At 43.4% G+C, this 16,113-nt stretch overlaps 1 protein-coding gene across 5 annotated transcripts in view; it reads right to left on the bottom strand.

The window, feature by feature from the left end:
• Window positions 1-16,113, bottom strand: part of KIAA1755 (KIAA1755 ortholog) — a 96,162-nt gene that overhangs the window by 66,973 nt on the left and 13,076 nt on the right. For 4 of the 5 annotated variants that reach the window (XM_073555264.1, XM_073555268.1, XM_073555266.1 and 1 more), the window contains exons 4-6: window positions 11,643-11,840; window positions 9,336-9,459; window positions 3,362-3,455 (exon numbers count right to left, since the gene is read on the bottom strand). In XM_073555264.1, coding sequence (XP_073411365.1) covers window positions 3,362-3,455; window positions 9,336-9,459; window positions 11,643-11,840 — 416 coding nt within the window. Of the gene's footprint in view, window positions 1-3,361; window positions 3,456-9,335; window positions 9,460-11,642; window positions 11,844-16,113 lie in introns of all 5 variants that reach the window. The other variant, XM_073555267.1, reaches the window with a different exon arrangement.

The raw sequence follows: 16,113 nt of genomic DNA, 5'->3' as shown, positions 1-16,113 counted from the left end.
TTCTATTGTACTTATTGACACATGACTCCTAGTCCCATTAGGGTCATATTTACTTGTCTGCTACATGTGATAACGCATTAACTCATTGATTAAAAGAATTAAAGATTTTTTTTATTTCATAAATCAATAGTATACATGAAAATAAGAAACTTTGTAATACATCTTATCAGAGAAATCTGCTTCTTTTTCCTCCTGGACTGATTATTCACTTTCAATTCAGGGGTAAAATCTGTACAATTTGTTTTCAGGGAAGACAAACTTCCCTTTACTGAGATATGAGATGTCAGGTGGTGCTTTTAAAATCCTGTGGAGATGGAGGGGCGACCTTATTGACAGACACAGACATTCTGCTGCAAGTTCTCCTTACATAACAGTTACAGTCCTCCATAGAACTCTATGAGCACCAACTGTCATCTCCTATGGAGAGGGGAAAAGGAACGAAAGGCAGACACAGACATTCTGCTGCAAGTTCTCCTTACATGAGTTACAGTTCTCCATAGAACTCTGAGCACCAACTGTCATCTCCTATGGAGAGGGAACGAGAGGCAGACAGACATTCTTCTGCAAGTTCTCCTTACATGAGTTACAGTTCTCCGTAGAACTCTATGAGCACCAACTGTCATCTCCTATGGAGTGGGAACGAGAGGCAGACAGACATTTTGCTGCAAGTTCTCCTAACATGACAGTTACAGTTCTCCATAGAACTTTATAAGCACCAACTGTCATCTCTCCTCTCAGTAATGGGAAAGTCTGTCTTTCACGAATACAAATTTTACCCGTGAAATGAGAATTTTGAGAACGAGTAATCAGTCCAGGTGGAGAAAGAAGCAGATTTCTCTGATAAGATGAAAATGGTTCCTCTTTAAATCTTACTCTAGTATAGTCTAATGTTATGTTCCTTTGGTCATATTGCTTCTATCTGCAGACTTCTCTTGGATTTACCTACCTATCCACTCAATCTTTGGAGACATCTCAATGAGTGAGAAGGAACTTCATTTTTTATATATTTTACACTGATGTGTTTTCATTACTTTTTGCATTATGCATGATCGGTATATATGGATTACCTAATAAGTTGTGATTACTTATGAAAAAATATGATTTTAATGCACATTTATTAAAACTGAATTTTGGGGGATTGTTGTTGCTATGATATCTCAGATTTACTTTTACGCTAAACTATAGTGAGCAAATGAAAATAAAGTACGGTAATTGTTCCCATCAGTTTTCTATGATCAGGTACCATTTACTCCTCTTGTGAATGTTAATAAATAAATATCAGTTATTGGCATGATGAAATAGGAAAAAATGTAGAAAGAGTGTACAAGTTAGCTATGTGAGTGGTTACCCCTTAGGGAAAATACCAGTCCATATTAGAGTCCTATGGAGATACTATATACTGTACATGTAGGAGCCTGAAGTGCATTCACTCCTAGACTTCTTCATATGTTATGTCTTAATATGGACCCTAATCCTTTGAAGTCAGCAGCGCTCATATGCTGTACATTTTATTTGTATACGTTTATAAATTCATTCATATCCAGTGCATCACTTGATGCCATATTTGCCTTTTGGTAATTACTACTGAATGGGATCATTGCATCAGTGTAGATCAGAGGTATAAATGGGCCTCAAAGGGGTCGTCTCATAAACAAGCTACCTTTGAATCAGATTTTGGTATTAATATAATTTAACAGTTGGATGTATAAAAACCATTACAGCATGGGATCGCAGCTGCTGCTTTTTGTGAGGTAAAACACTTCCCTTCCTGTTTTTAAATGTTTTACCTCACAGAAAGCAGCATCTGTGATTCCGTGCTGTAATGATAGTATCCTCTTTTCCTTTCTCCCTGCCCAGGAGATGTGGTATGATCAGACCATGTCCCTGTAGGGTCAGACACAGCCATTACACAGTACACAGCAGGGGCACATGTATAAGATTATCTCAGCACAAGGACATTTTATTTAAACATCCAATTGTGGAATTTATTAATATCCCAAGATCTATTGACTAAAAAGTAATTTTTCATGAGTAAACCCTTTAATGCAAATCTGAAACTGGGTCCACACCTACCATGTGTAATTTGTAATACTAGTATATAGTGTGGCAGACCAGGGTTGTGACTGCTTCCTATACATGCCCCTATAGCTATTCCTACATCACTGGATGCAGTATTTGTGGAGGTAGATTATTTTGTGCTTTACATGGCTGGTAAGGCCTTATGTTGTGTTGCTGTAATACAGTATGCAGATTTTATCTATTTATTTATTATGCTGGCTTATATAGTGCCATCATATTCCGCAACTTTTTATCGACAGAGTAGAAAAGTGCAAAGAGCATCTCATTAAAGGAGCACCACAGAGCTCAGAAAACAATGGACGTCGCCCACTACAAAGTCCTTCATTGATGAAGTGTCATTTAAATAATCTCTTTCTGCAAGGATTCCTTTACGTAACAGCTCATTGCCGCAGCGTTAGTGACCCCTTCCCCCATCTCCAGGAAAGTGGTAGCACTAGTACTGAAGCATAATATTACAAAGCAGCGCTTAGATATTGCCGCTTTTGTATATGAGCGTGTTCATCATGGCGACTCCTAGCCAGACAGGCTGATGGAGGAAGATAATTAATCCACATTTATCATTTAGCAGGGAATTAAAAGATGCAGTTTCAATATAAGTGTTTCCATCTTCTATATATAGAATCACTTGGAACATCATTAAAGGAGCAGTCTAAACTCATTATAGAGCAGTCTCGCTTTACCAGGCAGCCTCAGTTATTACCACCTAATAAACTTTATGGAACCCTCCTGCCTAATGGGACAATTAATCTTCAAATGTCATTTTTGGGATGGGCACTCTGCTTTAAAATAACTCAACATTAACTACTTGTGCGCTGAATGAATCGTATGTAACATCAAAATTGAGAAAGTTGGAGAATTCCAGCTTTTTTTTGGACAGTCCTTAGAGAGTTCATCAAGTGTGATTGAGTAATTGGAGCGCTGAGAATCTTTTGGCTCAGTCCTCATTGCTAATGGCCTGAATCCTATTACTGCAGAGTGCTGTAAGGTTGAAAACATGTCTAGAAGCGGCAGGATGCAACCTCTGCTACCTCTGGCCTTATCGCGGCTTTGTACATGTCATGAGCTGAGTGAATAATAATACATGGGGTCATATTATATGAAATCAGAGAAAAAAATATCAGATGCCATATTTGAGAAGAAGTCTTTTCTACAGGATATAATTCTAGAAAAGAATATCTGATATATGATCGTATGTAGAAAAACTACACAGGGTAGTACAGAGCTGAGGAGCCTCCTTGTACTGCCACCATGATCATGAGTCACCGATCTGCCATGGACTCACCTGGGCGCACTGCAGTGCCGCGTGAAGGCATGGAGAAGGAGGGTGCTTTCTGGCATCCACTAAAATAATTAGTCCCAGGTCTCTTACCTCCTTTCTGAAAAAAAAGAGAAGATAACAAAAAAGAAGTTAGAATTTTGTTAATATATTTTTCCAACGTATACGGTATATTAATGTCCAATATTATTAAATTCCAATCTGTTTAACACATCGAGGGAATTTATTAAGGCAATTATATCACTAATCCAGAGCAGTTACATAAACATAATGGCGGTCATGTTGATCACAGTGTTTTTGTGGGCTCTGTGAAGACTCCAATGTACTCTGTGGATTGTGAAAATAGCTTAGTTACTCACCGATAACGGTGTTTCTCGGAACCCATGACAGCACCACGGAGAGAGGGGATCTGCCCTTCAGGGACAGGAACCTATAGATAAAAAGGGCGGTACCTCTCCTCCGCCTTCAGTTGGTTACAGAGCATCAGAGGGTCTCCAGGTTAGACAACAGAAATATATACACAATATTATAACACTGCTTATTCATCAAAAACACCGTGCCTAAACGGAAACACTCTACTCACAGAAAAAAACGTGCTCACCATACTCGTGAAGGGGAGGGGAATAAGCGGGTGCTGTCATGGGTTCCGAGAAACATCGTTATCGGTGAGTAAGCTATTCTCTCTCACCCATGACAGCACCACGGAGAGAATTACAGAGATTGGTAGCTTAGGGAGGGACCACCACCTGAAGGACCCTTCTCCCGAAGGTCAGGTCAGACGTAGAGGGTAGATCTAATCTATAGTGCCTAAAAAAGGTCGAAGGTGATGACCAGGTGGCCGCCTTACAGATTTGTTCTGTTGATACTTCAGATCTTTCAGCCCATGAGGTCGCCATTGCCCTTGTGGAATGAGCTCTCAGCCCCTCTGGGATGGTATTTCCACTGGATGAGTATGCCAGGGCAATCGCATCCCTTATGCACCTTGCCAGGGTACTCTTGGATGCCTTGAGCCCCTTCCGAGGACCCTGGAAACATACAAAGAGAGAGCCTTCCTTCCTACATTTTTGGTGGCCTCTAAGTACTGTACTAGGCACCTTTTGACATCTAAAGTGTGGAAGTTTTCTTCCCCCTTATTTTTTGGATTTGGGCAGAAGGAAGGAAGGACTACCTCTTGGGACCTGTGGAAATGTGATGATACTTTAGGTAGATAGGCCGGGTCAGGTTTTAGGATGACCCTATCCTCTAGAATTTTTGTAAAAGGTGGCCCTGCTGATAAGGCTTGAATATCGCTCACTCTTCGAGCTGATGTTAGTGCCACCAGAAGCACCGTTTTAAGTGATAGGATTTTTAGGGGTGCCGAGTAAATTGGTTCGAACGGAGGGCCTGTCAGTGTTGAAAGTACAAGATTCAGGTCCCATGACGGTAACCTTTGACTAGCTATTGGCCTAGATCTGGTTGCGGCCTTAATAAACCGTGCTACCCAGGGGTCACCTGCCACATCATGGTTATAGAGGGCGCCTAACACCGCTATTTGTACTTTTAATGTGTTGACCGCCAGACCCTGTTCTAGGACCTTTTGTAGAAATTCTAGGATCTTATCAATCTGAACCCCGTCCTGAACCTTTGCCCTAGAAGTGGATAGGAATTTTTTCCATGTTCTGCCGTAAGCTCTCATGGTAACCGGTTTCCTACTTTTTTGTAGTGTAGTTATCAGGTTCTCTGAAAATCCCCTGTCCCTCATCAGTACCCTCTCAAATTCCATGCTGTTAAACGGAGGTTTGGTGCCTGAGGATGTAACACTGGGCCCTGCGATAGCAGGTCCGGGAGATCCGGTAGGATCCATGGGTCGGTTACTGAGAGCATTCTTAGCCAGGAAAACCAGGTTCTTTTGGGCCAGAAAGGGGCTATCAGTATCATTCTTGCCTCATCCTCCCTGACTTTCTTTAGGACCGCTGGAATGAGCATGATTGGGGGATAGGCATATGTTAGACTCTGTGTCCATGGGAGCATAAACGCGTCCAGAGTTAGAGGATTCCCCCTGGGATCTAGGGAGCAGAAGGTGTCTACTTTTTTGTTTTTGAAATCGGCAAACAGATCTATGTCTGGGGTCCCCCACATTTTTACAATCTGCCGAAAAATGGACCACTTTAGTACCCATTCCCCCTGTCGTAATTGGGTGCGGCTCAGAAAGTCTGCCCTTTGATTCTCTGTACCCTGGATGTGTAGGGCTGTCAGAGATAGCAGGTTTGCCTCTGCCAGTTTGAGGATTTTGGCGGATGTGTCCATTAGAGCTTGGGACCTGGTTCCCCCCTGATGATTTATATAGGCCACTGTGACTCGATTGTCCGAAAGAATGCGGACATGGTGATTCTGGAGCAGGGCTAGGAAGTGTGTCAGTGCGTAGCCTACTGCTAGAAGCTCTTTTTGATTTGAGGAGGCTTTTAGTTCTTTATCTCCCCATACGTTCTGAGTCACCTCGTTGTTCATGTGTGCTCCCCAACCCGTGGGACTGGCATCCGTTGTCACTATGTGTGTTATCTTTGTTGCCCATGGGATCCCTTTGGACAAATTTTCCTGGTTTCCCCACCAAGCTAGGGAATGAATAGTTCTTGAATTTAGGGTAATACGACCCTCTAGGTGTCCCCCTATTGCTGCCTGGTTGGCTAATACGTCCCACTGGAGATCTCTCGTGTGTAACTGAGCCCATTGAACTGCTGGCAGGCAGGCGGATAGGGAACTCAGCAGTGACATAGCCTTCCTTAGTGTCATAGAGGGATTTTGGATTGTTCTCGCTGTAATTTGAGCGATTTTCTCCTTTTTGTGGTCTGGGAGGCTACACTCCTGAATGTTTGAGTCTAGTGTTAGGCCCAAGAATTCTTGTACCCTGCTGGGCTCCAATCTTGATTTTTTTAGATTTAGAAGCCAGCCTAGGCCTTGTAGAGTGTCCATCACCCTGTCCCTCTGTTCTCTGCATTTTTGAGCCGAGCTGCCTGCTATTAGGAAATCGTCTAGATACGGGATTATTATTATGTCTTGTTCCCTTATATGAGCCATCATTTCCGCTATTATTTTGGTGAATACCCGCGGGGCTATCGATATTCCGAACGGCAGGGCTCTGTACTGGAATTCTTTCACCTTGCCCTTTATTGAGACGGCTAACCTGAGATATTTTCTGGAGTCTTTGTGGATAGGGACGTGATAATAGGCGTCGCTGAGATCTAACACCGTCATGTAGCAGTTTGGGAACAGGACTTTGGTGGTGGACCTGATAAACTCCATTTTGAAGCTCTGATTCCTGACGTATTCGTTTAGCTTTTTCAGATTTATAATCGTTTGAAAGGTGCCGCCCGGTTTGGTTACTAGAAAAAGAGGGGAGTAGAACCCTCTGCCCATATCCTGCAGGGGAACCTCCTGGAGGACTCCTTTTTTTACTAGGCCTAGGACCTCGCTTTCTAGCGCTTCCTGTTCTCGTGTACTGGAACTCAGGGGCGTTGTTATATACTTTTGAGGTGGGAGAGAAAGTCTATTCTTAGGCCCTCCTGGATTAGGTTTACTATCCATGGGTTGTTTGAAATTCTCCTCCAGGCTGGGAGAAAAAGGGTTAACCTTCCCCCCACCCTGGGCATACTGTCACTTGGAGGGCTTTTTGTCTCGGGGAGAGTTATTAAAGAAGAACCCTCTCTCTGTTCTTTTGTCATCCCACTTTTGTTCCCTCGGTGGTCTTCTCTGAAAAAACCTCCTATTTCGAAAGAGCCTCTTAAATGCTGCTGGCCCTAAATTTGGGAATCCTTTCTTCTTGTCTCCTGCTTTCTGGAGGATGTCATCTAACGTCTCCCCAAAAAGGAATTTCCCTTCACAGGGGATTGAACATAATTTTATTTTGGTCTGTAGGTCCCCTGGCCAACTTTTAAGCCATAGTGTCCTTCGGGCCGCGTTTGAAAGTGCTGCTGTTTTGGACGACAGCCTGACTGAATCGGCCGATGAGTCCGCTAGGAATGCAGCCGCTCCCCTTATTACTGGGATAGAATCTAAGATCTTATCTCTTGGTGTCCCTTCCCTCAGCTGTTTCTCAAGTTGGTCCACCCATACCATTAGGGCTCTTGAGGTTCATGTCGCCGCTATTGCTGGCCTGAGGTTACCGCCTGCCGACTCCCATGCCCCTTTAGAAAGGTATCTGCCTTTTTATCTAGGGGGTCCCTGAGGGTGCCCATGTCCTCAAAGGGAAGGGCGAATTTCTTTGAGGCTTTAGTGACTGCTACATCGAGTTTCGGGGCTTTATCCCAAGACGTAGATGCCTCCTCCTCAAAGGGATATTTTCTTTTAAGGGAAGGGACTGTAATATTTTTCCTGTCTGGCTTGTCCCATTCTTTTTTGATTAGGCCCTTGACAATTTCGTTAAGCGGAAATACTCTCCGTTTTTTCTGGCCTAGTCCGCCGAACATTAGGTCCTGGACTGTTTTATCCGGCCTAGGGTCCAATACCCCCATGGTAGATCTTACAGCTTTTACTAGTCTGTCTACCTCTTCTAGGGGAAAACAGTGACGCCCTCCTGTTTCCTCGTATGAGGAGCCGGATTCCGAGGTTTTTAGACGTGATTTCTCCCGACGTGGAAGAGTCTGACTGGGAGGTTTCTATCGTGTCTTTCTTCCTCGTTTTATCCCTATGCTTAAGGGACACGAGGGCACTCTGAACCTCTGATTTAATTGCGGCCCTTAGGTCGGATGCGAAATCCAGAGTCTCCTGACAAAGAATTTCTTTTGTGCAAGACTCACATAGTTTTTTCTCCCATGATACAGGTAGGGGTCTAGCGCAAGTGGGGAATTCCCTGTTCTTCTTTTTTGCCTTCTTCTTTCCCTAATAAGGGAGAAGAATTGTATTACAAGGGTGAACATTCACAAAGATCACTTACCCCCAAGAGGTGCGCGGCTGCAGGTACCGGTTCGGGAGATGGAGTCAGGTCCTGTATAGGCTGCTCTCCTGGTGGCGATTTGCTGCTTGCCGCTGACGTACTACGCCGCGTGGAGTGACTGCTGGAACGGCCCTCTCTGTTTCATTCCTTTTGTCGGTGGTGATGTTGATGGTGCTGCTGCTGCTTGAGCTTCTGCCTGGCATGCTGCTCCTGTTGCTGGTCGCTATCCTCCATTATTAGGATCGCTTCCAGCCAGAAGTTTCTGTACCCACCATTTTTAAAGTTGCCGCCCGCATGACGTCACCGCCCCCATCCTGCATCACGCTGGTCGGGGAGCGCGCTCCTGCGCATGCACCTGATTCAGGGACCCGGAAGCCGTTCCTCTATTTCCGGGGCAGCAGCCATCTTGGTACTCTCTGTACCATGGCGCTGCCCGCGCTTCCACCGGGTCCCCACGAGCCCCTATCTCCTTTCCGGAGCGGCGACTCCAGCGTCTCCCCCCGCTCGCCCGGCAGCCCGCATCGGCCCCAGCGGTGGCGGCTTCAAGCACCGTTCCTGCCGCGACAGGGGCCTCCCCGCTGCCGAATACCGGACAGGCCGGCCCCGGATCCGGACACTTTGATACACAGGTACGCCATACTGTGGGTCCCCCCCGTCAGGGACAGGAACCCAACTGAAGGCGGAGGAGAGGTACCGCCCTTTTTATCTGTAGGTTACTGTCCCTGAAGGGTGGATCCCCTCTCTCCGTGGTGCTGTCATGGGTGAGAGAGAAAGCTGTCAATCAGTGTTGGGGGTGGGACTGCAGGACTGATCTGCATGTGAGATCTAGTCCTGTAGTGATAATCTCCTGCTGATAAAACATTGATTGTATGGAAATTACTGCACGAAACACCTACATTATGCTGCTGTCAAATTAAATAGCAAAACCAGTCAGATTCCCTCTACAGTCACCTTTCTCCTTTCATTCACTTGTGATCATCATATTAAGACTTGTCATTGTATTACTACTTGTAGTTGCGTAGTTGCAGTAGTTTTGTGAAGCCCAAAGATTTTAAAGATGTCATGTCTCACCTGGCCACTGAAAAAAGATAGAGGAACAGCCGAGCCACTTCTCTTGCTGAGCACCATGTGGCATCCCATGCTGTGCTGTCTGTGGTCACTTGGATTATGGCTCTCCCCTGTTTATCTCGACTTCCTAAAATTATACAGTAATTATCAGGATTATACACAAAAATGAAGCCAGCATGTAAGTAATGTATGATACTTCTACAATTAGCACAATTCTTCATTTGTGGAGAACTCATTCGCTAGGTGAGGTCATCATTGTAGACGTATAGCATTTATAAAATAGGCCAAGTTACAATCACAGCAGCAGCAAGAAAAGGATCTAGATTTCAGAACTGTGGAGGTATCGAAACTGGAAATATAAAAGCCACTTTTCTAGATGTTTAAAGACCCTACACAGTCGTGGTGTTGTCCGCTGCCGTACAGTGGCTGGTTCCTTCATAATCCTCCACTTTTTGCCTATGAAACACTTTCCACCAAGTTATATTCAATGGAGAAGTTATGTAATGGTGGCATACAATCACTGGTTAGACTTAGTACATAGTCCCACTATGGTCCCACTATATGTAAGAATGTACACAAACTTGTTTAAAGGGAATCTGTCAACCAATTTTTTGCTATGTATTCTGAGAGCAGCATGGTGTAGGGGTTGAGACCTTGATTCTATTGATGTGTCATTTTTTGGACTGTGTGCTGTCATTTTGATACAATTACAGTTTTCTCTGCTGCAGATCTAGCAGTATTTAGAATGCTGAGCCCTGTATAGCCCCGCCCATATCTCTGTACACTACAGGTTAAAAGAAAGCTGCTAATTGGTGAAGGGGGTGGAGTTGCACAGAGCAGGATGACTAGGAGGCACAAGGCATAGTCCTGTAGTGATAATCTCCTGCTGATAAAACACTGATTTTATTGAAACAAACAGTGTATTAACTAATACATCACTGGAATCAGGTTATCAGCTCCTAGATCATGCTGTTCATAGATTATTTAGCAAAGACCTACTGACAAATTTCCTTTAATAAGATCACATCAATAAAAAAGAAAATGTGGCCATCTCCAATGAAAAGAGGTATCCCAGTTCTGTACAGAGGCATCACACAGTGGCACATAGAGGGTAGTAACTAACTTCTTGTGTCCCTACTAAGGGTAAGAGCATGATTCACAAAGCAACCATAACATTTACATTGAGTTTATACAGTAGTATCCTGATCTCCACCTTTTTACAAACAGCTATGTGTTTACTGTCTCCTATGGTTTACAATGGCTAAATTAATGAAAGTTGATATCCCAATAGAGCAGAACTCCTTCCAGTAACTGCAAAAGGAAAACACAGTATGGTGAACACTCATGGTGGGAGGTCGGAAAATATTAAGAATGGAGAAACTGGAGAACATTTGAGACCCTATAAATATGTATGAGGTCAAATGCTCCCAGTCACAGACAATCACTTGAAGATCTGCTGTCACTTAGAAGAGGAGAATTGTTGGATAAGTCTTATGAGGATTTCGAGATACAATATATTCTCTATATCATTATAGACTTTCCCTTTTGGAAATAGCAAGCCAAAGGAGAATCAAAAGTAGGGAGACTGCTGTCAGGATTTCTTCTTTGGCTCTTGAAGAACTGAGAAATATATGTGGCCTCAAAGAGGTAGTTCTTCATTTCTAATTGCACATGAGGACTGTATGTCACAAGATAATAAAGTGAGAAAAATAAAAGAAACGTAAGCACAGTAAAGCGATGATCTCAAATTAAAAATAAGGGAGAAGAATTGGAAACAGAATATTACAGCGGAAGAATGGGGCAAAGCAGTATGGGGCACAGTTCAGTACACGCATTACATAATCACATAGAAGTTACTGGGACAATCCAGCTATGGTGGCACCACTGCCCTTCTGGGCTGGCCAACTGTGTACCAAATTACTCTGAGTTATGCTGGAAAGGTTGTGGGAAAATAGGGGACTTCATTCCTAATTAATGGTATTGTTGGGTCAATCAATTCTAGAGAAGTCTATTTCATAATTACAAAAATAGGTCAATTCATTCATCCAAGTTGAGATTTGACATAAATCCTAGTATTTCTAGATAGGTAACTAGGGGAATTTTATGTGCTGCCAAAATATGCGTATCCAATGGTCGTGCGCACATGTCAGGTTTTTCACACAGACCTTGAGTAAAATCCGCAGACATGCCCTTTTTCTCACGCACCACGGACGAAATGTGTGCCACACGGCTAGGGAACTGGAGCCAGCACCCTGTCACACTAAATGACTTTATATGAGGAGAAAACTACAAATCAGCAATTGAACAAACCTGGAAGACAAGCAATTCCAGAATATAATAACTTGGCACTGAGATCTTGACACTGGATTGGAAGATCAGTAATGGTCTCCCAGGGAATAGATCCTCTTGATGGAGATCCTACAATGGATACCCATAGTCCAGTTTTGGATGGCACTTTTTGGACAGAAGATGTCACTTCAATACCCGGACTCGTATTTGCGACGGATCCTGCTTAAGAGAAAGACAACATTTTTGTGAAAAAAAAATAAAAAAAATCAGAGGACAGAAAGAGATACGGCTGATTGTTTAATTTGGGACCCTACTAATCTGCATATTCCATTAAGCTGCAAGACTTCTAAGTTGGGACACAGCTATTAAAAGTATGTGACACTGTGTGAACCCCAATTCCATAGAGGAGCCTATGGTTCTGTGTGTCACTGAAATATGTTGTGCTTTTAAAGAGGGCACATGAGGTCACAGACTAATTTTGTATCCTGAAGAGATCAGATTCCTGAAAAAATACACAGAGTTCATACAGAGCAAGATTGTGATCCTGAGCACTCGGAGAGAGAGTGGATCCAAGTGAACTACTGCCAGTACAGTGGATCCTTGAGCTATAAGTTAGGACTATTGGGAACACTGTAGGCACAGACACCTTTCACTCTCTGATAACATGATGCCTTTTTTTAGTCAGGAAAATAATCAAATAGCCATAGTGCTCCTACATGTCACTAGACTCTACCAAATCACCACCATACCTCATCTTATTGAGTGAGATGTCAGAGTAATAGGAAACTTAAAGTGTATCTGTCATTAGCTCAAAAGTGGCCAGTGTTTGAACTTATTTCATTCCTGCTACTCCCCCGATGAATTCTGTATTTTGTTTTTCTTAAATCCATCATGCGGTTCCAGAGATTTGGGCCTTTTGATTTGGTGCTAATTTTTATGGTCTTCAACAAGCAGCTGCGGCGCACAGGATTCTCTGGGGGATGAGTCTTTAGTCTGATCTGTATTAATTACACTGTGAGCAACGCAACCTTGGTAAAAACCCTAAAAAATAATGCTAAATAAAAGAGGTCCATATTTCTGGAACCATATGATGGATTTAAAAAAATATATGCCATATATATTCACCCAAATAACAGAAAAATCCTCTTTGTTTGAAATCCCCACAGGAACAACTTTCTTCAGTTCTTGAATATTGTAGAAGTAGGATATTGGTTCAATTTGTGTGAAAATCCCATATTTCACATTCCTACATCCTGGAGAAATCCTGATGCAATAGGTGTGGATATAACATAACATAACTATCTTATGGATGTTCATGCCACCTCTAGGATCTGCAATATTTGGATAACAGTTGCTTGGTGAGGTGACCTCATAGAACTACCGTTATCCACTTACATGCAGATCCCAGAGGTGGCGTGAACATCCATAAGACATTTTTGTTATATCCTGTGATTTCCATAAATGTCTGTGATAGAAATAACCTCTTAATATGTATTGGCACCCACTGAATATGTGTCCTTTGGACACTTCCCTAATTCTTGAATACTAACTTTTACCCTGTTCCACAATAGAAAGAGTTAATTGTAAACTTTTTTTTTTTTTTAAAGAAATTCTTCTTTCAAGCCCCTTGTGAGGTAAGTGAAAGATCTGATTTACCTTTATGTGGTTTCGACTAATTTGTGACACTATTTCAAAGCTATTGTGATGAACGTTTAACTTCTGAAATAAGAATTTTAACAGGATACCTTACACAATATGCAGCAATAATTGGGCCAATATCTCGGTGCACTTTTTCCTTGTTCTTAAATCTAATATATAAAGCTCAATGTGGGTATGTATGTATGTATGTATGTATGTATGTGTGTGTGTGTGTGTGTGTGTGTGTATGTCCGGGATTGGCATCCGCACCGTCACAGCTACAGCCACAAAATTTGGCACAGTCACACGTCTGGACCCCGAGAGTGTCCTAGGCTATGTTGTAAGGTGAAATTTTAACCCCGTGTATTCCAATTCACCAATTTTGCCCCTATCTACATAATGGGGAAAAAGAGTGTATCAAGCCCCGCCCCTCGTTATGATGTCATAATGGTTGCCATGGCGACGGGTTGCAAGCCCCGCCGCTCATTATGATGTCCCAATGGTTGACTATGGGATGGAGGATGTGTGATGGGTATATGGGCACTGGACTATGGGATGGAGGATATGTATGATGGGTATATGGGCACGGGACTATGGGATGGAGGATGTGTGATGGGTATATGGGCACGGGACTATCGGATGGAGGATATGTGATGGGTATATGGGCATGGGACTATGAAATGAAGGATGTGTGATGGGTATATGGGCACTCGACTATGGGATGGCGAATATGTATGATGGGTATATGGCCATGGGACGGAGGATGTGTGATGGGTATATGGGCACGGGATTTTGGGATGGCGGATATGTATGATGGGTATATGGGCACGGGACTATGGGATGGAGGATATGTATGATGGGTATATGGGCATAGGACTATGAGATGAAGGATGTGTGATGGGTATATGGGTGCTTGACTATGGGATGGCGAATATGTATGATGGGTATATGGGCATGGGACTATGGGATGGAGGATGTGTGATGGGTATATGGGCACTCGACTATGGGATGGAGGATATGTATGATGGGTATATGGGTACGGGCCTATGGGATCATGGATATGTATGATGGGTATATGGGCACGGGATTATGGGATGGAGGATAATTATAATTTGCTATAACTAACCACAGTTAGTTACTATGCCCGGGCAGCGCCGGGCTCTTCAGCTAGTAATACAATAAATTCCACACATACCGTATAGTACTTTATAACCATTGAAAATGTCCCCCTATATATTATAACCTGTGCACTGAAGAATGCTGTGCCTCTCACGTGAAGCCAGAATACCAGTATTACCTCCTGAAATAACAGGTTACAGGTTGCAAACAACTTTTTGATAGACTGTGTGGTTGACCTGCACAGTGGGTGAGTGATCACACATAATGAGAGTGATCTACTAAAATGCAATAACTCATACGAAACAACGCTGATTGAAATAAATGTCTGTCCGCTGGTAAAGGGTCACTGAAACTTAAGACCTTTCTTCAATCATCAGAATTGGGGGTGATTTTATAGAATTACTTTGGTGGCGTTCTAATGGACTAGTTTGTACGACTGACTCAAAGGCTAATAGGATAATTATTAGTATGCGCCCCTAGGTGACCCAATGATATTGGCTCTAGATTGGAAATTCTGGACTTGTTTCTAGTGCTGTATGCAAATAATTCCCATCAGCGGTGTAACTGTAGGCATCATAGCATTTGTACTCTTGACCGGCTGGACCCCATGCCCAAGAGACCTTCTTGTTTGCACCCATTATGAGAGATGATACTTCGCCCTGTTCTCATTCTAGAAGATTATCAAAGGCTAAAAAATACTTCAGTAGTGTATTAGAAATAAGTGTCCTGATGAGGATGTGAATCTTTTGTCTGAGGAGAGGACTTCATCTAAAGACCAAGATGTTGCTCAGTTATGGTACAACACACATCAAACATATAATAAAAGTAATCAGTAGAGATGGGCGGACACCTGGGTGTTCGGGTCCGGCGGGTTTGTCCGAACAGTTACAAAAAGTTTGGGTTTGGGTACTAGAACAGTACCCGGACCCAAACCTGAATGCGGACTCCATTCACTTAAATGGGGGACCCGAACATCCAGTGTTTGTCACGCTGACATGTGCATGACAGGGCAGCAAACACCGCATCTGATCGCTTAGCCTCAGTGACCGGAGGCAATCTCAATGACGTCACTGCCAGTCACTGATGCTGCGCTTGCAGCAGCTCATTCACCAGTGGTTCTCAGCCTGGATGAACGAGTCTTCGCACCGTCCAGATTGAAAACTGTTTATTCCCCCAGTGGAATTTAGCGTTAGGTGAGTATTTCTGTGTTTGTTATTTTAAATAAAAAAAGTTAACTTGTTTTGTTTTATTTCAAACTAGCTGAAGAGCCCGGCGTTGCCCGGGCATAGTAACCAACTGTGGTTAGTTATAGCAAATTATAATTATCCTCCATCCTATAGTCCCGTGCCCATATACCTGTCATGTCGGACACGGATCGCACCAGGTTGTCCGGCAGACAGCGGTAATACCCCATCCTACCACTTTGTTCTCAGCGGCGCCGGTTGGTCTTCTGATCCGGCTTGGATTGGGTTAACCAGGTTGTTAGTCTGGGTGAGGGCTTAGCCACGCCCCCTGCCTTTAAATTGTCCTGCGTGACTATGGGCGTCGCCGACTATAGCTCTTGCCTTGTGCTAGCGTTACCGGTCTGAAGGGGGCGTCTTAGGAGCATACAATATCTGGTGTAGTATATTCCGTTGTTGCCATTATTTCCTTCCTGCATGGTATTATTTGGTTGCCCTTGCACCTTATTGTTTTCTCTTGAGTGTATGCGGTGTGGTGCGTTTCCCTTACCCTT

The sequence above is a fragment of the Dendrobates tinctorius genome, unplaced genomic scaffold (genome assembly GCF_039654945.1).
Source record: "Dendrobates tinctorius isolate UK_male_01 unplaced genomic scaffold, ASM3965494v1 ptg000223l, whole genome shotgun sequence".
NCBI classification, from domain to species: Eukaryota; Metazoa; Chordata; class Amphibia; order Anura; family Dendrobatidae; genus Dendrobates; species Dendrobates tinctorius.
Note: the sequence above shows the minus strand (reverse complement) of the source record. Positions and strands in the feature narration are given on the sequence as shown.